The sequence below is a fragment of the Chlamydotis macqueenii genome, chromosome 10 (genome assembly GCF_036417535.1).
Source record: "Chlamydotis macqueenii isolate bChlMac1 chromosome 10, bChlMac1.mat, whole genome shotgun sequence".
NCBI classification, from domain to species: Eukaryota; Metazoa; Chordata; class Aves; order Otidiformes; family Otididae; genus Chlamydotis; species Chlamydotis macqueenii.
Window position 1 is genome coordinate 12,369,997 of NC_141565.1, and position 25,262 is coordinate 12,395,258.

Consider the following 25,262-nt stretch of genomic DNA (forward strand, 5'->3'; position numbering starts at 1 on the left):
TTTAACAGAAATCCCCTCAAATATTCAGAAGTATCACCACTAACACTGAAATAACTTAAACAAGATACCAAAACATTATATGGAAGCCATGTTGCTGAGCGCTCAAGACTGCTGCCCACAGAGACAGGCAGGAGTTTAAACATTACTAGATTTACTGGGCTGCATTATTGCCACTAGAACTTTTTATGCTTTGGTTAACTTAACCAACACAAAGAGAGGAAAAAAAAATCAAAACACACCCCCAAAAAACCACAAACAATCCTGCAATGAACAGTTACTGAAGCCACAGGTACAATTTGTTTTGTAACACAATTCTCTTTTCTAGGAAAGAAAAAAAACAATGTAGTATTCCCTTATCCACAGGTATTAAACTACAGTGAATTACTATTAAATTATTTACATGAAAATAGCATGAAAGCATGAAAATGCTTTACATTTTTCATGGCTTCCTGCCTGGGGCTGGGGAGAAGAGAATGAGACAAGAATAAAAATCTGACAAGCTGGACCACCTGATCTTCACAACCCACAAACTGATTCAAAGTCTGCTTACAATGCCAAAAAGTACCTCAACTCCAAGCAGTGTTAAAAAAAAACAAAACACACCACACAGAAACAGGAGCTTTCAATAAAAGTAAAAAGTATTTGCTTTTTAATATGCACTTAAGTCACAGTATCTGTTTTGAGATCATTACACCAGGTAACATTTTCATTGTATTCTCAAAGTATTTTACAAGAGCCTGTCTATACATGGAAGGAGCAGGCACTAACTAGAGGAACCCCAAAACTGTGGTTTCAGAGCAAAATTAAAGCCAGTGACAACACCCTTTCCACTCACCTTTATCAACAGTTTTACAACACATCATTTTTAAAAATGCAAAAGCCATCACAATATGTAAATGAAATCAAACGAGATAAACATTTCAACATTTTTCTGGTAGTCCTTGCCTGATGCTGGTAGTAAAATGCAACCATAATATAGTAAGACCATTTGAAATTAATTTACAAATTCTAGATTAGGCCATTTTCAATATCCTGTATCACTCTGGCAAAAAAATCTTTAAGGAAAAACAATCATGTAACGCAATTTGTATTAGTAGAACAGAACACATTAAAAAAGAGCAGCTATTGATCACAACATACTGAAATGAAGACAGACCTGGTGTGCTAGTGGAATTTCAGTTGAAAGCTAAAAGACATTATTCAAGTCAAAACTCAAGGAGAACTTGAGGGTAAAAAACAGCTGTTAGAGTATTAACTGTGTCTGATAGCAGGTTACACAGCACATACACATACTCATTATTTTGCAGTACCTATTTGCAAGGCTGTAGCACTGAGATTTCTCCTTCAGCAATAAATTATTTACTATGATACAGTGTACAGGACAATGGTGAAACATTTCTTGACAACTCAAAAGACAGACATACTGCAAAAGTCCATGTCTCTGAAAATGAGAACTGGAGACAACAGCCTCCTTGCATCTTCATTAGCTAGATCCCTTCTCCTCTTTGGGAACAGAAGCCTCCATAGGAGTAGCTTCCAAATCTTTGCTTGACTTCTCTTTTTCTTCATTTTCATCCTCTTGAGGGTAAAGATCTGGGTATTTTTGCATGCATTCCTGCATGGCACGGAACTGGTCCACACAGTCTGATCCCTTTATTTCTTCTGTGCTATAGTGGAAACAAGAAAAGGCCGACTTGAACTGCTCCCCACAGGGACCACTAGCCATTCCACCCAGACATGGGCAATTCCAATTGATATCTCCATTGGGCAATATCAATCCTGAACAAACAAAAGAGAGAAGAAAAGTTAAGTGCTTCTTCCAAAAATTGATTTCATTCAGTGAAAGCTGAAGTACTAACAATGCCATATTAGTTCTGTGGCTCCAAGGGCACTAAATGCCTTTCACTTCCTGGCCGGTTTGTTTCTGCCTCTGATCTGTAAGACCCTTTACAGGGCACAAGTGAGATTAGTTCTATATCCATGCCTGAATTAAGTCTTTCTCCCTGGACTACAGATCACTGAGAATATTCTAAAGGAAACCGCAAAACAGATCGAAGTCAAGTCAATCCACCTGACAGACTCTGTCAGGGGAACAAGCAAGCCTTAAAATCACATCATACAGGTCTTCAGAATTTAATTCCAGTACTAAGACTAGAATTATTTTAAATAAGTTGGATGGATGCATTTTTCTTCTTGTTTTAAATAAACTCTAGGATACTAACCCACAACTTTCCCCCTTAATATTTGAACAGGAAAATCAGAATTATAAAGACAAAAATAAGTTTATTTGTAAGACATGTAGATCAAGCCACATACTACAGAACACAAGGAATAGTGAGAGCATGTTAGCCGGTCTGGTTCCCAGAAATCAAATTGCACTTTAGATCATAACTCAGAGTGAGTTAGGTCTCATTTTAGATTAAATAAACTGGAACAGCCCTAAGTTTCTGCTGTAGAACAGTTAAAGTCTTCGAGAAATCTTTCAGAATAGAATAGCAATGTGGAGATTTAAATGGGCATATCTTCTTTGAAACATTAACTAATCCGCACAATGAAGTTCAAGCAGCAAGCCTGAGAACTTATTTCCTCTGTAAGTTTTAGAAAAACCTTTTAACAGTTAAGTATAGAAATGTAATATAATTAACTTTTTCAAATGGGCTTTACAGTCTCTAATATATTGCTCTAAAGCAATACCTCTCCATTCACTTTCTCTGCTTTGCGTGAACATACATGTAGTTACGTTTATTTACTAAGAAGAAGAGAAATATTATGCTGTGATCCAAGATGTTTTTTTCTTCTTCACCTCTGCTCTCTTCCTCTCTAGCAGACTTCTCTAACTGCATCTCCAGGTTGAGTTTCTGCAGAAGCTAACAGCATGTGCACAAACCTGAAGCTTAAGTACTTTCCCTTTAAAAGGAGGTATGAAAATACCATCGTCACAGACTAAAGTTGCACCAATTCTGATCTGGACACTAAATTATACTTAGGGTCTAACATAACTTGACTTTATCCAAAATACTCCCACAGATTTCATTAAGTGTACCTATTGCCTTTGTCCTGTGGGATCTTGAAGTTCCAGACGTGTGCTTCACTCCCACTAGCAACTCCTTGGACACTAGGCCACAAGTCTTAATCTTACTTACTAATACGGCAATAAATATGATTGAGCTGCTTTTGCTACACTAAAAGGAATGAAAGGAGAATTTTACTCTGATTTGCAATTCATCAACGATGTGCTCTAACTCAGCCAACACAGTTCAGCAGAAAATTACACTGAGTCAGTCAAATCTCAGTGTTGATCGGTCTCCTTTTTATTACAGAAAGTCAGTCTCCTAAGCATGATTTAGTCAAACTACAGTAACTCTGTCATTTTTCATAGATCATGCTTTATTCAGCAAAACAGTTTTATAAAATCTGAAATAATCACTGTACTGGAAGATATACCTAGTACAGTCCATCATGGCATCTTTAGCTGCCTGGAAAAAAACCTGAACTTCTGAAACAAGGAAATGGATGGCTGGTGCCAGAGTCCTTACTGCCAAGTATGACAAAGCAGAAAGATGTTGATCATACAGTTTTAAGAGAAATACGTCTTGTTTTGTAAACTAGATTTTGAAGTCCTTTTATTCCTGCTCACCAACATCAACTAGTAATTTTCTAATATTTCAAAAAGAAAAAACACATTAGTTCTGAAATGTTCCTGAAGATATTACAGCAATAAAACTACTTGTAAGATAATTATCTTGAAATAAACTGATTCTTTTAGAAAAATAAACCTGCTTGCATCATAGCAGATCAACGCTTGCGTTAGGAAGCAACTGCTGACATCACACAGCCTAATCTCTCGTAGCTCATGGGGTCTGTCAATATCACGGATGAAGGCAGGATCATCTACATTTATGTCAACACTTGTCTTTGTACTTGCTGTGATGAAGTCCCACTGTTGTTCTGTTTAGGCCTTGTTATACAACAAACATTCCAATGAAAAGTTTATTTGCCAATGATTCACAACGCAAGATGATAGACACACGGGAAGCAGGATTGAAAGAGACAACATCAATCAAACAGTGATGTACATCTGATCATTCATCAAGTTCTTTCTTTAAAGAATTAGGATTTTTGTTTTATCAGTCCTCTGTGGAAACCATTTCAAAGCATCTCTAAAACAAGATGACAGGAACAAGCCTGGAGAAACAGAGAAAGGAGCAACAACTTGTGCTTTAAGTGCAGTTCCATAAGCACTTCTAGCCAACTATCACAGCTGTAATGCTAATAAAAATTATTTTTCAGGCATAAAACTCACCAGTGCCTTCTTCATGTAAGCCTAATAAAACAAGAAATTATTCTAACTGATGTGAGCAAAGTTCTCAATGAAAACTAGAGATCTTTCACATTTAATTCTTCCATCTGCAACACACAAGACCAGAAACAACCCTTACAGTGAGAATACTACTTCAAAACCACTGCAAATGAATTTTTGTTTCCCTCAGCCACAGCTGTTAGAGGCATATACAGTGAACTTTGAGATGCACTGCAATATGAAATGCCAACTTGAACCTACCCTAGTTTGTCTGCCTTCCCATTTCAGATGGCTTCGCTTCTTTCAACGTTTTTGGCTTAAAGGGAGCAATTAATATTTTGCCTACTAAAATCTCATAACTGATAGAAGTAAAAAGGAATACTATACAACTTCATTTTCTCCCAGGGGAAACAGAGCATGTTTTCCCTGAGTGATCTACTGACTGAAGTAGACTGCTCAAACACTAGTGTCTGTTAATGCCTGAAGCAAAATAAGAACTATGGAAAAATACCAAACTACATTTTCATCTTAAGTATGAAGGCTCCTACAAAAAAAAAAAAAAAAAAAACCAAACCCAAAACCTTAAATAAAAATTTCAGCTGTTTTAGAAAACAATACAGATTATGGTATATCTATATAACAAATCTATTCTTTCCCAGACATGACTGTTATGAGTACTGTACAGCAGAAAAAATGAGAAGAGTCACTACAGTTAATTATGCCACAGAAGTTGAACACTGGAAACCACGTCTTCTATTCAAAGTAGAAGCTAAATTTAAAAAGCTTGTGTGTTACTTTATGTACAGCAAGGCCTTTTCCAATTTTCTTTTAAATAAAAGCCACATGAGCCAGAGCTTCTGCACTTCAACATATTCCAAAATGTTTTGTCCATATGTCTTTCCACATGCTGTTTCTAGATAGACACCTTTTACTAACAGAATATTTAATAATCACCAAAGACCATGAATGATTACAAGGCAGAAGACAGGTGAACTTTAAAACAACCACATGTGACATCAATACAGACTGCAAACATGAATTTACTCAGCTAAACAGTAAGCCACTTTATTTAGCTGTACATCAAACAAGGTGACTTAACAGTTTAGTGAATGATACAATCTCTAAGGGTTTGTATGTTCTCCAAATGTGTTATCTAGAGAACATACCTTTCTTTGCTTTATTTTGCAAACAGTTTCTAGTTTTCAGAGGAAACAGAAAAGGAATGGGGAACTTAACTCCACCATCTGATCATCAGAGGCTGTTCACTCTTCATTACAGACCAATATGGATTTTAAATTTGCCTGAGACAGGAGTTAAAAACTCTGATTTTGTTTTATTTCCACATAGCATACTGACAGGAGTAAGCACTCATAAAAATGAGCTCTCCTCAGGCACTGTTTTCCAGCTAAGGAAGAACTACTCCACATGAATCATTTGTAGGTTCCATCTTGCATCCTGATCAAAGCAGTAACAGATATAAATGCCACGCAGGTTTTATTGCCTGTAGAGGTCTTTATTGGAAATCTTTAGGGGCTGAAGCACCATTCCCACGGCAAAGATGGTGACAAATCCCAAAGCATAGATTGTTTCCACCAAACAGGCAGTTTGGGTATTGGGTCAGCCAATTGCAGTTTTTAAACACCTTTCTGAAATAAGACACAGCCACTGAAAGCTTGAGGGAGAGCAAGGACAAAAAACCAAGTTTTTCTTTTTGTCTCAGGTTGAAGGCTGTCAGGTTAACCACAATCACATAAGCTGCCGTACAGTCAAACGGCCAGTGAAACACATCGCTAAACCGAGATATCCATTGTGCATTAGTCATTACAGAAAGAAAAAAAAATTATCACTGTACATTGCACTGAAGCTACATTGAATTGCTTTATTTGTTATTAGTTTTCACAAGAATTTCTGCAAACTGTTCTGTAAGCTTCTTCCCCAAGGTGATTCTGCTTTAAGTCAGTGTTGCCATATTTGCAATGCTTTGAGTTAGGCACAAATTTCAAACGTTTCAAAGAATGTTTAAATGTTCTTTCTAGGAAACAAGTATTGCATCCTGATCAGCAACACTCCACATACATTCTAGCAGGTTGTGAACAGATCAGATAATTAATCCAGGATACAGCGCAACCCTGATCATAAAGTTTGATTTTGAAAAGTAATACTGATTTTACCATACTATGGAAAATTTGCTATTCGATTAGAAATAAGTTAATTCATTCAGGTAATGATCTAAAACAACATGAAGTTTATGGATTCTCTCATTGTTCTCATTTGGGTCATTATAAAACTGAAAGGACTTATCACTGCTGACAAGCAAAACATTCAGATAGATCTGCTGACTACATACAGTTGTAAGGAAGCCAAGATAGGCAGCTAAACGCAAAAATAATTTAAACAAAAATCTATGCATGAAAAAGCTTATTTTAATGACATAGGAAGATATGGTTCAAACTAAAATACATACCATACCAGCTAACAAAGCAACCCTGTGTGCTCCAGCTACTGAAATGCGCTTAAATACTGCCCTCTAAGGGTCCCAGAGCCACTTGCATAACTTTTACTTTCTAACAGAAAGGGTGAAGCATTTACTTCCATCTCAGTAGAGCTGAAAGCAATGAGATCGCTTCACACAAAGCTAATAGGCTAAAAGACCTGTTAACATAAAGGCAATCAGAAAAAAAATTAACCCAAATTGACAGATGTTCATGGCAATTTATTAACCTAGGGCAAAATGTATTTAATCATCAAGATAGGAAGGGTTATTTCACTTACTCATTAGAAAAAAACTAAAATATTCTCCATGCAATTTGAATATTACAAGCCTGGATCTCATAAATATTCTGCTCTCTTCAATCTCCATTATTCTCTCTTCAGTCTCCATTACAGTTCTTGATAGAACTGTAATCTTCACTGAGAACTTGAACTTACATCTTTTCAAGGCAAGATGGTTACAGTTGAAAATGGAGTAATTTGAACTTACCTGTTGTGTGACATTGAAAGATACTACTACTAGTTATTGATTACATTGCTACTAGTATAGTACAGGGTTAGCCAGATATATATAACTTATATCAAGCCAGATATTCAGAGATCACCAAATAAGGCAATTTCAGCTGCACACAGGCAGGTGAGTAACTTACATCCATGACAGTGGTATGTAACTCACTTGAGTTTCTCTGAATATTGGACTTCATAATTTAAAAGTGAAAAAACCTCATAGTTTTCACTGGTTAAGCTCTAACTTTGTTAACAAAAGAAAGAATTTTTTTTTCTGGATATCTCTGGCTACTAATCAAGGCTGTAAGCTATCAACACATTGATCTGAACAGGCCACTTTGAAAGATCACCAAAAGTGCAGAAAAAAAAAAAAAAACAACCCACTGTAAGGAAAGCACGGCATTTGCAATATCCTAATTTGGAAATTAAAACTGCTAAGAGGTTGGGTCCTTATCTAGTGAATAACCAGCTGCCCTTAGTCTTTAAAAACAAGTGAATAATTTGTTCCTACTTCATACAATGTTTGTTATCTGTTGTTGTTCGTTTTTTAAGACTGTTAGAATATGATATATGTGATGTAGCACTCCCTACTTCTGTTCTTCTGCTTACTACTGACCTTGTTCTTCATACGGGTCATCTGGGTCATCTGCAACTAGCTCAGCACTGCTTGGGGTCTCATGGTCCTCCTTGGTCGCAAATATAATTCTGTCTTTTCCTATCATACAGGAGACAACAAGCAAACGGTCAGAGAAAACAGACAGGAGGAGTCACAAAGCTGCTAAACACCACAGGTAATGAGATATTCAACATGATGAATTAACATTAATAGTGAATGAACTCGTTGTACTTATCAATCACTTTCAGTCAGAACAGTTGTTTGTTCAGAGGAACACATACACAACTGAAGTTCTATTCTTCTAAAGTTCCAATTTTCACAGCAACATATTGTAATGGCAGCACATCACAGCACAGTTCATTGAACTATGAAGTTAAAACACTGTTTCAAAACAAGCTCAAACTACTCCATTACAAGGACTAACTCAGACAAAGGGATTAGACCAAAAAAAAAAAAAAAAAAAGAGGAAGAAGGATAAAAAAAAACAACTACACTGAGTTACAGTAAAGTGTTCAATAGGATACTTACTAATAACAGTACTCGCCAAAGACTGGTGTAATATTTTATAGTAATTACCTGAATTAAATACTTAACAGTGTAGAACCAACTATATTGAAAAGTGCTGTGAACATTATCAAGGATAGCAAAATACAGCATACTTCCTGCTCTTGTACCGCTCGATTTAACAAAGTTCTGTGACAGGGTTGGGGGAGGCTTGGCTGGAAACCTGAGTAGAGTTTTCTAACAACTCTGTAAAAGTATAAGAAATACTCTGAGGCAGACACAAGCTGAAAAGAATAACTAGCTGAAACTCCTCTGAATGGACAACTGAGTACTCACTGAGTGGAGAGAGGGGTGGGGAAAAAAAAAAAAAAAAAAAAAAGGGCAAGTTTCCCAAGATCTTCCTTTCATTCTCCAAATTCATAAAGGTGACTACAGTGACTCGGCATATTAGAAATTAGTATATTCTGCCCCTCAATGGAACCTCAAACAGATGTTCAGTAACTTCTTTTACTTTGCTCTGTACACATTTAAACACATTTGAGAAAAAGCTAAATATAAACCCTTTTTAAAAGGGAAACAGTTTTCTGTCAACTCTGCATTGTACTCCAGCAAACTTTACAATGTAGAATGTCCAGGCATTTCCCATATAAAAGAAACTAGAAGCATACGAACTCTAACTCCTGCCACTGTAATTTGGTAGGATGCTATAAGACAACTTACAGATCTTAAATAAGTAAGTTAAAATAAGTAAGTTAAAAACATATAGCAAAGAGGTCCATAGGTCACAATTACCTCATCACAGTTTATAATCACCATTCAGTGTGCCAAAGTTTGTAACTTCAGAATGGCATTTAGAACTACAGAACGTGGGGGTTTTTATTCCCATTAGAAACTTTACATTCGGTCACTTTATGTTACTCAAAGGTGGGGAATATATCCCCCAGGATATGAAGCGGCCAAGTCTCGCACATACCACAGCCTGTACAACATAATACCTTGTACAGACACAAAAACATAAAGCTCGCACTCTACTCACCTGCCCATCTACCGTGTCTTCCTTAAAAAGTTAAAAAAAACCACTCCACCGTGGCCACTTTAGCTAAGCGGGTAGAAATTTAACCCCTACGGGAGGACACCATTCCGCGCCGCGACAGCAGGCACGCCCGCAAGCCTCGGCCACTCCACAGCAAAGCCCGCCGAGCTAAAACACGAGCCCCGAGGCGCACAGGGGCTCAGCTCCGGCCGTTTCGCGGGGACGCTTCCCCACCCAGCTGCAGGGCGGCACTGTCCCACCGCGCCCGCCCCCTCCTGCCTCCGGGCCCGCACAGCTCCCGCCTCACCGCCACCCTCCCCGCCGCGGCTTCCCGCCTACCGCGAGGAGAAAGGTCGAAAGCGGCAGGCGAGGCGGCCCTGCCCCCGCCGCCACATATGGCCCGCGGGCGGCTTTCGCGCCTCTTCTCCCCTCAGGCTGCGCCTCCCCTTCACGGGCCAAGGCGAGCGGGCGGCCGCCCCGCGTCGCCCCCCAGCCCCCGGCCGCCTCAAGGCCAGCCCGCCCGGCTTGCCCCGCCAGCGTGACATTGCGAGGACACCCGGGCGCACCTTCTTGCCTGCAGTAGGACATGGCGGAGCCGTCCGGTGCCTCTCCTCGCAGCGCGCGCGCAGACAGACCCCCGCCGGCGCCTCGCCGCTCCCGCTGCCTCCTCCGCTTCTCCTCTGCCACAGCAACGGGCAGCGGCGCGCTGCTCCACGCTATGACCTCCCGCCTCCGGAAGCTCCTTCCCTGCCCGCCGGCGGCCGCTGACGCACCTCCTGTCGACCGCGGCCCGACAGCCGGCCCGGGAGAGGGAGCAACCAGCTCTATGGGGCTCAGCCTCCACGCTGGACTACATCTCCCAGCCTGCCCCGCGCCTGGCGGGCAGGGCTTTTTCGCTCGGGCGGGAACTACGTGTCCCGGCATGCACTGCGGCGGCGCCCCGGGTGGGGAGCGGCTCGGAGGAGGAGGGCGCGGCTCTTGGTGTGCGGTCCCTGCGGCGGCTGCTGCGGCCTCTCTTGGGTGGTACCTGGCGAGGGCAAGAGGCTCAAGATGTCGAGGAATGTAAGTGCTGCTCGGGCCGGTCCCGCTGTTGCTCCGCGCTGCGTGCGGCGGTTCCCCGGCTCGGCCCGTTCCCGCCGACCCCCTCCGGGGTGGCCTGTCTGAGGCGAGGGGTCCTGTGCAGGGAGGGGTCCTGTGCAGGGAGGGGCCGCTGTCACGGCCCGCCTGGCTTCTCCAGATGAGCAAAAGAGAGGCCTCGCTTCCTCTCTTGGCCACGTCTGCTAACCTGAAGTTAGTTCTCGGGTGGTTGTTCCCCACAGTCAGTGTACGTACAGACAGACCCCTGGGCTTTCATGCTTTCATGTGGCGCTGGCTAGGACAGCAGTAGCAGTTTTGGTTTAAGCAACCTCTTTTTGCTGCTCTAGATGCAATTATTTTAAACTATACAGGCACTTACCACTGGTGAGGTAAAATGTAACTTGTTATTTATAGCTATGTTTTAGCTGGGCTGGAATTCAGCAGTATTACTCAATTTGTCACGGCCCGAAGGTGGGGTGTGGACACCGAATAGAGAACCTAGAGACAGACTGAAGAAAGCTTGAAGGAACATGTTGAACCACTATAAAAGCAATTGTTTTTTACATTAGGCTTGATTTTTATTTATTTAATGTACTTGTGGTATCAAAAGTGTGATGAGTGTGGGAAAGTTGTGGTCCGAGACAAAAGATGCTGCACTGTAGTGCAGCAGTACTGACAAAACTAAAAGACTTATTTTGAAACAGAATGCCTTCCCCTTTCACACCAGTATTGCATTTTTGGTTTATCTCCAACAGTTCCCTGACACAAGCAGCAGAAAAGAACATGTTAAAATTACAAGTGAGTCCAAACCAGGGTTCCTGGAGAGGCTCAGCGAAACTTCTGGAGGCATGTTGGTGGGACTTGTGACGTTTCTTCTGTCTTTCTACCTTCTTTTTACCAATGAAGTAAGTGAAGTGCCGTCAGTGTTTATACAAAGCTTTAAAATGTCACAGCTGAGGTGACATTCAACTAGTTTTAAATTTATAGGCTTACTAAAGTGATCATTTTAAAGCTCTATTACTTCATCCACGAGAAGAGGACGTTATGTCTGGAGAGTCTGGTGCTTATCCTTGCGATATAACAGAAGAGTAAAATCACTGGGCCACAGACAGTCTTTCTGTAGAACTGAGTGTGGCAGAGACAGTGGCAGTGTGTGATGTGATGAGAAAGAAGATCCAAAAGCCGTGAGCTGCTGCAGAAACAGGCTGTAGTATTATTGAAAGAGGGTTGTATGAGTGAGCCATGTTCGTCTTCTCTCTTTTCTTGGGATAAGATAAGGTCCTTATTTCTAGTGTTGTTATAATTGCATTAAAGGAATTCATACTCTTTGTTGCAAAATAGAGGGTGTTAATTATTCTCAGTGTTATTTTATGTCTTGAGTTTAGACTGAGAAAGTAAGCAGGGAGCTTAAGACTTTCTTTTATATCTCTGCAAGAGGAAAAAGAACTTCCAATTTCAGTGACTTTGCAGGGAAAAGCACACTGTAACGTGATAGTAAGGTAAGGAAAAATTCTGCCAAGTAGTCATATGGGTCTGTGGAAAAAGGACCATAATTGGCATAACTTTTGCAGTTATTAATGAACCATGAACAACGTAAGAGGTGAAGAGCATTAACTTTAGACACTTGTAGGAATAATCTATATGGTTTTGAGGACTTTAATAAATGTTAATGGTCCTGCTGCGTGGATATGAAGTACTTCCCCAAACTGTCAGACCCAGAGAAAGAGAGAGTGGAGAAGTACCAGTGTGTTTCGAGAATATGCTTTGAGGCTGAATACACAAGCATTCCTTGCAGTCTTCACATCACTTGTCTGTTAACCTTCTTCTCAAAATACTGCTGTACCATTGATTCTCCACAAGATGATTTTGCTTTTCTTCATTGCAGGGACGAGCTTTAAGGACAGCCAAATCTCTTGATGAGGGACTTTCTCTTGTGATCCCTCTTGACAGCATCCACAGTGTGTCTCAGCAGAATGAAGGGAGACTGGTGCACTTAGCTGGTGCTCTGAGTACATCTAAGGTGAATGTCCTGGTTTTGGCTGGGATGGAGCTAATTTTCTTCCCAGTAGCTGCTATGTTTTGGATTTAGTATGGGATTTGTTATGTGAAGAATGTTGATAATACACTGATGTTATTAGTAACTGCTAAGAGATCAAGGACATTTTTCAGCTTCTCAGGTTTTGGGTTTTGCTAATGTGCAAGTGGAAGAAGTTGGGAGGGGTATAGCCAGCACAGTTAACTCAAACTGGCCAAAGGGTATTTCATACCATAGGCATCATGCTCAGTATGTAAGGGGCATTGGCCAGTGGGCAGAAATCCGGAAAACACCGTTGTGTGATTGCTGCTTGGGATCGTTCCAAGGTCGCTCTCTGTTCCACTCTGTCATAGCTGGCAGGGATGGGCTGTATTGGTCATCGTGTTGTTGGGTGGTGAGAAACTGTGCATCATTAGTTTTGTATATTCCATTATTATTATTATCTCTTCCTTTCCTGTCCTAGTAAACTGTCTTTATTTCAACCCATGAGTTTTCGTTTCTTTCTGATTCTCTTGCATATCCCACCAGGGAGGGGGAGGGAGAGCACACAGCTGCATGGTACTTGGTTGCTGACTGGGGTTAAACCACCACAGTCTTTCACAAAATTTATACTATATTCAGCTGTGCGTAACATAGTGCTAACCATCTACAGTGAAGTATTTAAATGGATTCGATAATAAAATTACAGTGTTTGAGTTTGTGAAGTACAGCATTTATACTGACTTGTATTTTCTTTAATTTTTAAACAGCCTTTGTTTGATCCTAGCTATGGGCTCTCCATCAAGGCTGTCAAACTTAAGCGTAATGTGGAAATGTACCAGTGGGTAGAATATGAAGATTCCAAGTAAGTGAAAGAAATCTTTACAAGTTTTTTATAAAGAACTCAAAGAGGTTTATCAATTTATTAAAAAAAAAAAAAAAAGATTAAAAAAAAAAACACTCCTGGTTTTTTGTTTTTTTTTTCCAAAGACTCAGTTGATTTCTATCCTTTCTAATGTTCTTAAAGCTGCTTTTATTTATTGATGTACTTTCTGCCTGTCTGCATTTCTGTAACTCCACCCTCATAATACTCCCTGTCTGGTAGTTCATTAGCAGAATCAAAACCATTGTCCCAAAGTATTTGGTCCTGAATTTTTTCGATTAAAACTTTATAATCTGCTTTTTCTCTTGCATCTACTAACCCTTTCCTGTTGCCATTCTTCAAAACTTGACCATCAAGCCATTGTATTTGTCTATCCTCAAAAAGGAAGTACAAAAAGATTTTTGCTGAATCCAGAAACTTCATCGTATTTTCCCTTGGCTGTCTTCCTTTCTTTCACAATGACAACCCAGCAATTTCATTATGAATTCTAGAATAAACCCTGATAAACCCTTGCACCCAAAAACTGCCTGGTTGATACCTACAGCCTAACATACACTAGAATCATAAAATCATAGAATAGTTTGGGTTAGAAGGGACCTTTAAAGTTTATCATTTCTAGCTGCAAATTGTAGTTGCTTGAGAGACACTCAGAGTAGCTTATAATAGGCAATATTGCAGTCTAGGTACCTTTACAAGGGGATTTACAAAACTGTAATATGATTTTAGCTACTCTGCTAATCGTTGCAAGCAGAAAAATGTTTTTGCTATTAATAATAATTCCACTGCCAGTTATTTGCTGTTATATAGGCCTGACTCCACAGAACTCGCATTCCAAATGTCTTTTGTGTCATACAAAAAAAATAGAGGTTGTGAAGGTGTGAAAAATAACTTCTTAGTTGTAACATGCTTATTGTGCAGCATCTGTAAAAGACTTGTTGATTTAGGTCAGCTTGTCTCACTGACTTTAATACTGGTTGTTCCACGTTCATCTAGTCAATACCTCCGTGTTGGCAACATGGGAATAAAAGAATTGTGGCAGCTTAGCATTTTTGTGTAGTTTTCTCTTTGTACAGAGAATCTGTGTCTTCAGAATAGGTAGCTCAGAGAGGAGCTAGTTTACTTGTAAAGATAAGTTTGTGTTGCCAGTGAGCTGTCTGTGCATTTCATTTGTAAAGTGTATTCTGCCCTGAGCAGGGGTGTGTGTGCACTGTTTTGGTTCTCATCCCACCTGTTTTCTCTGCAGGGAATATGAAGAGAATGGTGAGATTAAGAAAGAGACCAAGTATTCATACAGTAAGTTGATCAACAGAAAGTCCCTTTTCTTTTACGCATATAACTTTGGACTTTTACATTTGTGGGTTTTTTTTTTTTTTTGTGGTAAACTCTATATTTTCTTGTTGAGAAAGAAAGGAAAGGAATGTAAAGAAGTAAGCAAAAATTCTGTTTCCTAAACAAATGGCAGGACCTCGCTTTCTTGAGGTAACTGAGATGAAAGGAGATGTGCTGTTGGCAAGTGACTCCTACAGAAAATCTAAGTCTTGTCTTGGAACTCCTAGAGGTTCAGAGCACCATCCAGGGACAGGATGCTCCAGAGATGGGGCCCATAAGGTCCTCAGTGACAGGAGATGGGCAGAGACAGGAGTGTGTTCAAAGCTACTCCTGAGATTACTCTTCAGAAGTGGAGTAACTGGGCATATGTCAGGCATGAGCAGAAGAGAATAGGCAGTGAAGAACAGTGTAGCTCCAGCCTGTAAGACAGTCTGTTGAGAATCTGTTTAGGTGTTGATACCAGCTAATGAAAACCACCAGCGCCTTCTGATGTGTGCTGTGGCTTTTGCCAGATGCTTTTTTTGGCATCTATCCAGTAGCAGGAAAATACTGTGAGTCATCAGAGTATTGGTCTCTGTGCTTCATTTATCTCTGATTAAAGCACATGGATGTGTAATGTGGGTGTGCGGCAGTTTTTGGGTGTGATCATAAAAATACCCCAGCTTGGTGAAGCATGGGACTCTGCAGCATGGAGGGACATAAGGAGCAAAGCTAGTGATTGTGAGCTGTGAAAAACAGCCTTACGGTGTCAGGGAACAAAAAGAAATGCCATTTAAACCAGCTGCCCTCTCAAGATTGATGGATTGTGTTCGGTAGAAGTCTGTATATTATTAGATCATAGGATCATAGAATGGTTTGGGTTGGAAGGGATCTTTAAAGGTCATGTAGTCCAGCCCCCCTGCAGTGAGCAGGGAGTGGGGTGGGTTAGACTTGTTTGGCAGCCAGGGGCCCACACAGCTGCTTGCTTACTCTCCCCCTCAGTGGGACTGGGGAAGAGATTGGGAAGAACAGAAGAGAGGTTGTGGGTTGAAATAGAGAGACTGCTTACCAGTTACCATCGTGGGCAAAACAGGCTTGACTTGGGGAAAATTAAATTGATGTATTTTCAATTAAAAGAAATACTTAATTAATGGTTCAAGTGTTGGCAAAACACATTTGCTGTCACCCTTTCCCAGGCTCAACTTCACTCTGGAGTCCTCTCCCCTTACCCCCCCGACTCTTGTTATCGCCACAGGTTACGCTCATTCCTTTTAGTGGGACAGTGAGCGGTGCAGGGGTTGGGGTAGATTTACAGTCAGTACGTAGTGGTGTCTCTCTGCCACTCTTTCCTTCTCACTCTTTTCCCCTGCTCCAACATGGAATCTCCCTATGCTGCAGTGACTATCTGCTCTGCTGTGGAGCACCTTCTCCTCCTCTGACTTTGGTGTTCCCTCTGTTGTTTCTTACACCTTTTTGTTCCCTCCCTTCCCTGTTTGGTGTTTGTTGCCCTTTCTTAAAAATGGTTTCACAGAAGTGCCCCAGACTTCACTGATGGGCTCAGCTGTGGCCTGCAGTGGGCTCAATGTGGAGCCAGCTGTATCTGATACAGGGCAGCCTCTGACCTCTTTCCACAGAGACCACCCCTGCAGCACTCCTCCACTACCAATACACCAGAATATTCCTTGCAGTGATGCCTGCTCCACTGTTTAACCAAACTCCCTTTCCTTCCTCTCTACTCTTTCATGGAAGTAGAGCAAGCTATACTTAATATGGAAGCTGCTCCAAAAAGGGACTCTGGTTTTGTAGGGGTTATAAGGAACCTACTGGAGTCTGGTCTGGGGATGTGGCAAGGCTGCTGTGGCCTGAACAAAGGCAGAATGATGCATTTTTGGTAGTGGCACATACAGGTACCACCTCTATCTGTTGCTTGACTGCACTGAAATCTGCTAGTTCCAGCAGAGCTCGCAGCTTTTCCTCACAAAACCAGGTTATTCTCAAAGAGTGGAGCCAGGAATCAAAGCCTGATCGTGGAAGATGCCAACAGCAAAGCTCCCACTGTGCAAAGCTGAGTTACAATTTTATCCCTGAAATCTTTTTTTCTCCTAAGTCCTGCCATTTCTTAATATGCTAGGAGGATGGGTATAAGTAGCAGTACAGACTATCACATACATACCTTGATGTAAACAGTATTACAAGAAGCGTAATTGAGAACTGGTTGATTGAGAGGTGTCTTTAGTAACTAAGATCCAAGTGGCAATTCTTCCTGACTTTTCCTCAACCTTTATGTCATTTTCTTTAGATACTGAGTGGAAATCGGAAGTTGTGAACAGCAGAAACTTTGATCGAGAAATTGGACACAAAAACCCCAGGTAATTTACCACCTGGCACAGTCCCTCTAGATTCTGTCACTGTATCTGATCGAAGATGAGAGCTAAATCACTAATCTTCATGACACGGTGAAGCAGATGGAAACTGTTGGTCTTTTGGTAGCTGGGAGAACTAAGGCACAGAGAAGTGAGAGAGCAGTTCAAAGCTGCCCGGTTAACTGATCGAATTGAGCTATCAATAGTAATGGCTGGACGTCAGGCTGTTGTTATATTACCTCTGGACCATGTGGTCTCCATGTAGGAGAACTTGAATGGGTTCCTTTCTGACTTTTATTGTCTGTTAGTGCAGTCTATTACTAGTTTTTTCTTCTATTACAAGTACAGGGTTCAAATAGCAGGTATCCCATGAGCTTGTCACACTACTTGCATGCTGCTTTTTCTAAGCTAGTGTGAGTGAGCTCACAGGCTTATTTGTGGCAATCACACATATATAATTTGTTTCACGTATCTCTCGTCTGCAGCATATTAGTTACACTGCAATGTGCCATTTTTAATGCTAAGTTTTAGCTTTCTTGTCGTTCTCACAGCACCTGCTTGGTTCCTTAGGATGCAGGATGCCATCTGGCAAAAGACATTATGTGTGAGTGAAAAATACAGCCAGAGAGATAGCAGGACCAGGATTTCAATAAAAATTTGAACCTTGCAAAGTCTCCAGAACATTGTTTTGATTCTGTGGGCTCATCCAAATACACTGCCCTTTATCTGGAAATACTACTTAAGGAAGGAAAGCAAAGATCTCTGTGTTTTTGATCATAAGTCCCAGCTAGCAGACTTGTCTAAACAGGAGACAGTGGCAAAAAGGATGCACCCATGATGTACCTGCTTTGTCTCTCCTCCCTGTGCACACTTTTTTGTTAATGAAAATTCTCCAGGCCTTCTTCAAATCTGCAAATCTCCAATTGAGAGTTAAAAAATTGGTTTAGTGCTATTGCAGTACATAATTTAAAATGTGCTGCAGCTGAGAACGTTTTATCTGAGTGTATTGGTACAAACTAAGGAGACTGAGCATAACTGGTAGATCCTTGCCTGAGACAGCACAGTGTATACAGACATGCTGAACTTTAGAATTCATGCCTAGCATTAATGAGACTCTATTTTAGGTGTGTACTAGGTGTCTTCTTGCTTCCATCCATCCATCTTTTTTATGCAACTTAAGCATTTGTGAAAATAAAATCTGTTGTTTACTGCCAGGGAGATTCTAGTAGTAATGCTTAAGAGAATGAAGTGAAATCTGTAAGTAAAGGATTCCTGAGTTTACAATTTAACTTGGCCATGATGTAGAAGTACCTTTATATGGAGAAGGTTTATGAAGATTTAAATTTTCTTAATTTAGCAGGTAAGATCTAGCAGTTGACAGTGGAAGCTCAATAAATTCAGGCTAGAAATAAATTGCACTTATAACTGTACTTAAATGTTGCAGGAATTCATCTAGGAATATGATTAATTCATTGTCACTCAAAACCTCTTTGTCACCACTGGGCAACTTCCTAAGAGCTGATCTCTATTTCAACCCATTATAGGTGCAGTACAGAAAAAAACTAGTGAATCCTGTAATGCGAATGGAAGGTCAGGCCGGGGGATGAGACAATCATAGCTTGTCTTAACTTATCTTAATGGCTCTGACACAATGAAGTCTGGACACAGTTTCTTAATGGATTTGTTTTCACATTATGACAGCCATTTACCTCCTTGAGTTTCTCCTGATTTTGACATAGTACCTTTTATGTGCTATATATTTTACATACTGCAAATCAAGAGTTTGATGATAATTCTGGGACTAATCAGGGACCCTCTCTATTCCCCAGTGCCATGGCTGTGGAGTCTTTCACTGCTGTTTCTCCTAACGTCCAGGTTGGCAGCTTTGTTCTTTCCAAGGGTAAGGATTGCTTTGCACTGGCATTGTGTCTGCTGTTGCATCAGCAGTGAACTTTGGTTCTTTCCACAGTCATTTTAAGGGATAATCAGGAAGCCAGCCAGCAAATTGGCTGTGTCAAGTTAGACCCTGGACCTGAGCTTGATTCTTTATTCTACTTAGGTCTTGTGGATAAAATTGATGACTTCAAGAAGTTGAGCTTGTCAAACCTTGAGGATCCACATGCTGATGTTACCCGAGGAGGAGATTACTTTTACCACAGCGAGAATCCCAGGCGTCCAGAAGTAAGATGAGAAAGATAAACCAGAGCAGTGGTTACTATTATGTGACAAAGAAGGTTGGGGCATGTCCCATTTCTCTTTAAATGTATAGAAATTGGAGTGCAAACCATCACATATGATTGAGGCCCGTAGTACAGTCCTCCAGCATGAATGCTTCTCTTGCAGGAAGCTTCTAATTCTGGTTTTTTGTCTTCTATCTTCTTGAGTCTGCCATGCTTTTAAATAGAAAGACACGCGATGGTGCTGGGAGGGGGGCTCTACCTGTGTCTTGCTGTACTGAACAGAGTACAATTAAATAGCTTATTGTCAGCTTGTGCTGCCTGCCCTCTGCCAAAAGATGAAATGACAAGGCATGAACATAGGATCTCATTGGTGTTAATGTGCTCCTGCACATCGGGGGTGTTGCAAAACGGCACTTGAGCTATCCTGTTTCAGCTGTCAACTAGGCCTGAAGAAAGTACAGCTGGGAAATCATTCTGAGTACCCTCTGGTTTGACATAAATATTCAGAAAAAGTTGATACATAAAGGGTGTTCCCATGCAGAGTTGTCTTTTCTGTGATTCTGCTTTGTAAAGAATTTTTTTTGGCTACCAATATTCTCTTGTTTGTAGGTAGGAGACCTTCGTGTCTCGTTCTTCTATGCAGGTCTGAGTGGAGATGACCCCCATTTGGGCTCTGCTGATAAGGTAAGTCTTCAGCTGTTTCTGTATTTTACAAACTGTTCTCAACTTCGTAACTAGTAAATATTTTTCTCTTTCTTCTAAGGTGACTGTGATTGCTCGCCAGCAAGGTGATCAACTGGTTCCGTATCATACCAAGTCTGGAGATGTCCTACAGATTCTGTACCCTGGGGAACTCTCTGTGGAGGTGAGATACCACACTGAACTTGTGAAGGGCTAAAACTGGAGATGGTAGTGCAGAAGCAGGGGAGTAAGCTCTCATTCTCCTTCAGACCTGTTCTAAAGGAGGAGATACTTGGTGTAAACATTGACTTTTCTCTCTCCCTTTTTCTAGGAAAACGTGTTATAGCCTGTGTTTACCTTCCAGGTTTCTGCACATTCTTTGTATTGCAGCAAAATGCTGTGCTTTGCGTACTAGCAGTACCTAATGTGGCTATAGTTATTCCTGATGGATTTTTTTTTAATTTTAAAAAGGAACCGTGGCTAAAGTAGCTACGTATTTATTTTTTTAAAAACTCTCTTGTGTTGCTGCTGAACATCCTTTGCTTTAATAGCTGTTTCTGTGCCTTCTTGTTTTTCTTTTATTTGCTCTTTGGTAGCTTCCCACTTACATTTGTAAGCACATACTTTTGAAAAGGCTGTATGTAAAAATAGTAAAAATCAGGCTTTAATTAAACAAACTGTAGCAGCTAGGCTCTCTTCAGCTTCTGATAACAGTTTAGGCTTATTTGAAATGTTTATTCCTATTCTGGCTGAGAAAGAACCTTCAGGCAGAGCTTTATGCTCCAATAAATCGTGCATACTCCAGCAATTTGGTGATTCATTTACTGCTTTTAGGAGGTTTGTTTCCATTAATGATTGTTTCATGCCTTGCTGCAGAAATCCCAGATGGCAAGAATTTACAGGAGCTCCCAAAAGCAGTTAAAAAGGCTTTTGTTTAGAGTTGAAAGAGAGCAGCAGTAGAATCAGCTCTCTGCTGTGAGCTCTGAATCTTCATTAGGTAGAATTTTAGTTCATTGGAAATTAAGTCACTACAAATGAATAATTTGTAGAGTACAAGTACGTAATTCATATGTAAAACTGGTCAATCAGCCATACACATCTTTTTCCATTAAGTGCTTTATTATGTCTTAGCTGTCTTCATGTGTATGTTTTGTAGGCCCAGAGGGGCACACAACCCATTTTGGAAAGATCTGACTCATAATTCTTGCAAATAGATGCTTTGCTTTACCTGATGCAATATATACATGCCTTTTATCTTTTCTTTCCGGCGTACTGCTTGCTTTCATGTACCTTTCCTTCAGCCATCAGTGAACATTGTTGTCTTTTCTCTCTTCCTCCAGAGTGAAGTCACATTGTTCCTTCTTTATTACATTTACTTATTAGTGTCTTATTTTCCACAGTAATGTTGAATGTATCCACTTGCAGCAAAACCTGTACTTTCTGCCTGTGGTTATAGAGTGTCAAATGGTGCTTGTTTAGCTGTCTTAATTTAGAAAAACACTAGTTTCCCTTTTGCTGCACTTTGAAACCTGTTGTAGTGTGCTGCGATACTGTGCAAAACGACCCCTCAGAATGGGCTCCAGTGTGTTTTCTGTGAGAGAACTTGTACTCCTAAAGTGCTGTCGGCTGTTATTTGCTCATAATACACTGGCATCAAAAGGATCTCAAAATAAATTGAGAAACAGGCTGCATATGGTGTTTGCTTTCAGGAAGTGTTTCAGAAAGAGCATGAGAGTAACACCATGAAGACCTGGGCCCTTCGTGCAGCAGGCTGGCTGGCAATGTTTGTAGGCATCAGCCTAATGACCCGAATCTTTTACACTTTGGGTAAGTTTTTTTATGGAAAGATAAAATATTTAGAAATAGGATCAGAATCCCTAGAGATGTCCTCTTTTGCTCACATATGCAATTAATTAATTTGGAAGTCAAGAGGAATCCGGTTTGAATTCAGATTGGATTTGATCTGAAAGTCACTGTAGGCAATTGCAGGTAAACAGGATCCCAGAACCAAAGCATCTATGCAAATATGTCTTTGCCAGTCTCAGAAGATCCCAGCCGAGTGTTTACCAAAATCAGAAGCCAAAGCACATGTTGGGCTGGTTCTTTCAAGTCTAACGTAAGGTGCTGTGATCCAATTACTTTCTATACCTATACACATCTTCCCCTCAACAGGTCTTAATTAGTAGTTGTATAAAATGTCTTCATGTCTGGTTATTCTACTCTACTGTGAACAAACAGCAGGGAAAGTTTGTGTTTATCCTTTTAGTGTAGAAAAATGTTGGAATAAGAACTTGTAGAAAAGCAGGATGGCGCCTCAAACTTTATATATAAACTTCAAACATCAAAGCTATCATTTGCTTTGTAGTTATGAACTTTTTTTTCTTATTTATTTATCCATATACATGCTACTGCAAGATTTATTGTTGCCAGAAATTAATTTTTGTGCTAGCATATTGTATCAGTTGCCCAAGACTTGTTCCATAGCTGCAAAGCTATCAGTCTACTCTGCCTCTCAAACCTTGGACTAGACTTCAGACTTAATTTTGGATCACTTCCTGTCTGAAGCGATAAGGATACCATTGTCTTAGATATTTAGCTGTTGCTTAATTATCAAATGCCTTGAGGATACTCCGCTGAAATGCCTTATCCAGTGCTCTTGATAAATAATTTGAGTCTGTCTTTTGATTGCAATAATTAGTGTGCAAATCCTAGACCTGAATAAGACTTCCTTTTAAACTATCATCTTGTCAACTGCTTTATCCCTTGTTTAATTCTTTCTGCAGTGGACTGGTTTCCTGTTGTGAGAGATCTGGTTAATATTGGATTAAAAGCATTTGCCTTCTGTGTAGCCAGTTCGCTGTCGCTCCTCACCATCTCCATTGGCTGGCTCTTCTACCGCCCTCTCTGGGCTTTGCTGATCGGCTTGCTCTCTGTAGTTCCAATTGTGGTTGCAAGATCTCGTGTTCCACCAAAGAAGCAGCAGTGAGAAGGAGGTGATCGGGTTTTGCGCCGAGTCCTGGTTCAAAACTTTTCAAGTGCGTTTCTATCCCAGTTACTGCAGCATGCTTACAGCGTATCACAGTTCAGCAGTGTACACCAAGAGCTGGGGAGGGGGCTTGAATGTGGGTGTTGGTACACATTATCCATGAAAAATATGACTATAGGGTGCTGTTTCTAGGAAGTCATGACATCAGCTTTGAGGGAAAAAGCATTTTGGAGTGTCTGTATTCATTCTAAGTCAGTGAACAAGCAGATTTGTATCTCTTTACCACTTACTGATTCCCCCTGATCTGAGAACTAGCAAGTCCTCGCTGACAGTTGAGGCATGTTGTGTGTTGCCGAGAAAGTGCCAGCTTTATCACGTGGGCTGTGATGAGATATCCTGAGGAAATACATGTGTGTACCTGTCTCTGACAATCCCTCCCTCTGCTGCCTCCTCTTACATGCAGTCACGTACGCTCCTTTGGCTGATGCATTTGGAAGTGTAGGTGTTCAAAGGGAAAACATATAGTCCACTTTCACGCAATACTTACATGAAATGTATGTTTTTGGACTGAGGATTTTCCAAGTAACTTGAAATAATGAGTGGCCAGGTTAGCAGTGCTCTGAAGTAGGGCGGATTTGTCAGAAAGCATTGATTTCCCCCAACTTTTAAAAACTCTTTGAAGTTGTTCTTGGTTAAGTATCCAAAGTGGTAGCGTGGACTATACCATTGCATAACCATTTAAAAAATTTAGCTCTGAATTGCACTTATTTAAGGGGCTGCTCAGAGGTCACTAACCATTACAAATAAAACGTACTGCCTTGAAATAAATAACTTCTATAATTGAATGTATATTCTTTAAAATATTGGAGTTTTTTTGCTGTGTTTACTGTTTCTTTCTTGAATTTCACTTAGTAAGGACAATGAACATACTCCATGAAATTAAATAATGAAAACATTTTTGCCTGATTAGATTTCATAGGCTTTAGTAGCCTAAATTTTGAGCTTTATATCATGTTAGAGGAATGTCTTCTTGCAGTGTTGTGATGTGTTTACATATTTCTGCTGTAACTAGTACTTGAGATGAGAGACTATCTTGTAGTTTTGTTTTTAAGTTGCTCTCTACATAGATAGAGTCTGGCTTCCAGATGTGCACTCTCTACACTGCAGTGTTTGGTTTTGGTTGTGTTTTTTTTTTTTCTGTAAGTGTACATAATTCAGTACAAAAATAATGTATTAGTTTATGAAATTCAATTTTGACCATCAGGAGAAATGTGTTCCCGGTACCAAAGGAACTTAACTTGAACATACATAGAAGGAAATGTTTGCAACAAATGGTACTGAAATAGAAAACTGAGTTATAAATCATAAATGTTTTGAGAAGTAGTAATTACTTTATTAGCCTTAATTCTTTTCATTCCTCTGGTATTTGAATGTTGTCAGTTCTTATGGCTCAGTTCTGCTGGTCAAAGCAGCAGTAGTGAGTGAAAGGTTATAGGAGGTACAAGTGGTCTCATGCATGCAGCAGACATGCGTTAGCGATACTGCACAGCCTTTCTGCTGCTCGCTAGCACCAACTTTTACTCCATCAATCAAGAATTGTACTCCACTGTGGAGAAAAGCAAGTGTTGGACTGCTGTTTTACCAATGATGCAGGAAACTAACCAGCATTACCATATTAGAGATGAAGATATGATTTTCTACAGAAGTGCTGAGCTTTTGTATATTTAATAAAGTACAATTTTCAGAAGGTTGGTCTCTAGGCTTCTTTTTTATTACCTTTAAGTATTGCATGTTTCATGTCCAGGAATAGTGTCCAGGTACATGGAGGACTGGTTTGTAGCTTCCAAATGAACTAGTTGCTGGTTGAGATAAATGTGCAGTTGGAATTTGTTTAGCCTGCAAATATTTCCCTATTTTAGGAAGCAAGTTCCTCATAACAGCACAGCTGCTCTCTGCTCTGTGTACCTCTATGTGATGAAAGGCTGATTCCAGCTACCGTGGGTTTACTCCCCATGACTGACTACTTAAGTAATAGTTACTTCCTTGCCTCCATAAGATTATTTGGAAAATGTGATGGTTCAACCTGACTGGATACAGCATCTTGTGTTTTTAAAGAGACTGGGGCTTTACCTATGCTTTCAACAGCTTGAAATACTTTTGTCTTACATACTACTGTGTGCACAGGAATGATACAGAATAAAGACTCCTTGCACAGACAAGAACTTCGTGTTTCGCAGGCCAGGTGTGCTGGTGGAGCCAAGGCTTTCATTCCACATACACGCTATTTCTATAGGAACAACTGAAGCAGTATTTCTCTTGC

The 25,262-nt window shown here is 40.4% G+C and overlaps 2 protein-coding genes across 2 annotated transcripts; one reads left to right on the forward strand and one right to left on the reverse strand.

The window, feature by feature from the left end:
* Positions 1-626: 626 nt before the first annotated feature.
* CHCHD4 (coiled-coil-helix-coiled-coil-helix domain containing 4) lies at positions 627-10,272 on the reverse strand. The gene is made up of 3 exons (XM_086755583.1): positions 10,017-10,272; positions 7,914-8,012; positions 627-1,779 (listed from the first exon to the last, which is right to left on the reverse strand). The coding sequence occupies exons 1-3, from the start codon at positions 10,036-10,038 to the stop codon at positions 1,484-1,486; spliced, it is 417 nt and encodes a 138-aa protein (XP_086611709.1). The 5' UTR covers positions 10,039-10,272; the 3' UTR covers positions 627-1,483.
* A 130-nt stretch (positions 10,273-10,402) lies between these two features.
* On the forward strand, positions 10,403-24,689 carry TMEM43 (transmembrane protein 43). The gene is made up of 12 exons (XM_086755613.1): positions 10,403-10,512; positions 11,283-11,432; positions 12,413-12,547; positions 13,312-13,406; positions 14,668-14,717; positions 17,032-17,101; positions 18,925-18,995; positions 19,155-19,276; positions 19,885-19,959; positions 20,039-20,140; positions 21,666-21,783; positions 22,740-24,689. Exons 1-12 carry the CDS (start codon positions 10,501-10,503, stop codon positions 22,940-22,942), a joined length of 1,203 nt encoding a protein of 400 aa, XP_086611739.1. The 5' UTR covers positions 10,403-10,500; the 3' UTR covers positions 22,943-24,689.
* The last annotated feature ends 573 nt before the right edge of the window (positions 24,690-25,262 follow it).

Excerpts from the sequence above, each read along its gene's own strand:
- CHCHD4 (XM_086755583.1), bottom strand. The coding sequence starts at position 10,038 with ATGTCCTACTGCAGGCAAGAAG. Across the intron at positions 8,013-10,016 it reads GTCCTACTGCAGGCAAGAAG|GAAAAGACAGAATTATATTT; the intron begins GTGCGCCCGGGT and ends CCTGTATGATAG. Across the intron at positions 1,780-7,913 it reads TGACCCGTATGAAGAACAAG|GATTGATATTGCCCAATGGA; the intron begins GTCAGTAGTAAG and ends TTGTTTGTTCAG.
- TMEM43 (XM_086755613.1), top strand. Across the intron at positions 14,718-17,031 it reads AGAGACCAAGTATTCATACA|ATACTGAGTGGAAATCGGAA; the intron begins GTAAGTTGATCA and ends CATTTTCTTTAG. Across the intron at positions 19,960-20,038 it reads ATTTGGGCTCTGCTGATAAG|GTGACTGTGATTGCTCGCCA; the intron begins GTAAGTCTTCAG and ends CTTTCTTCTAAG.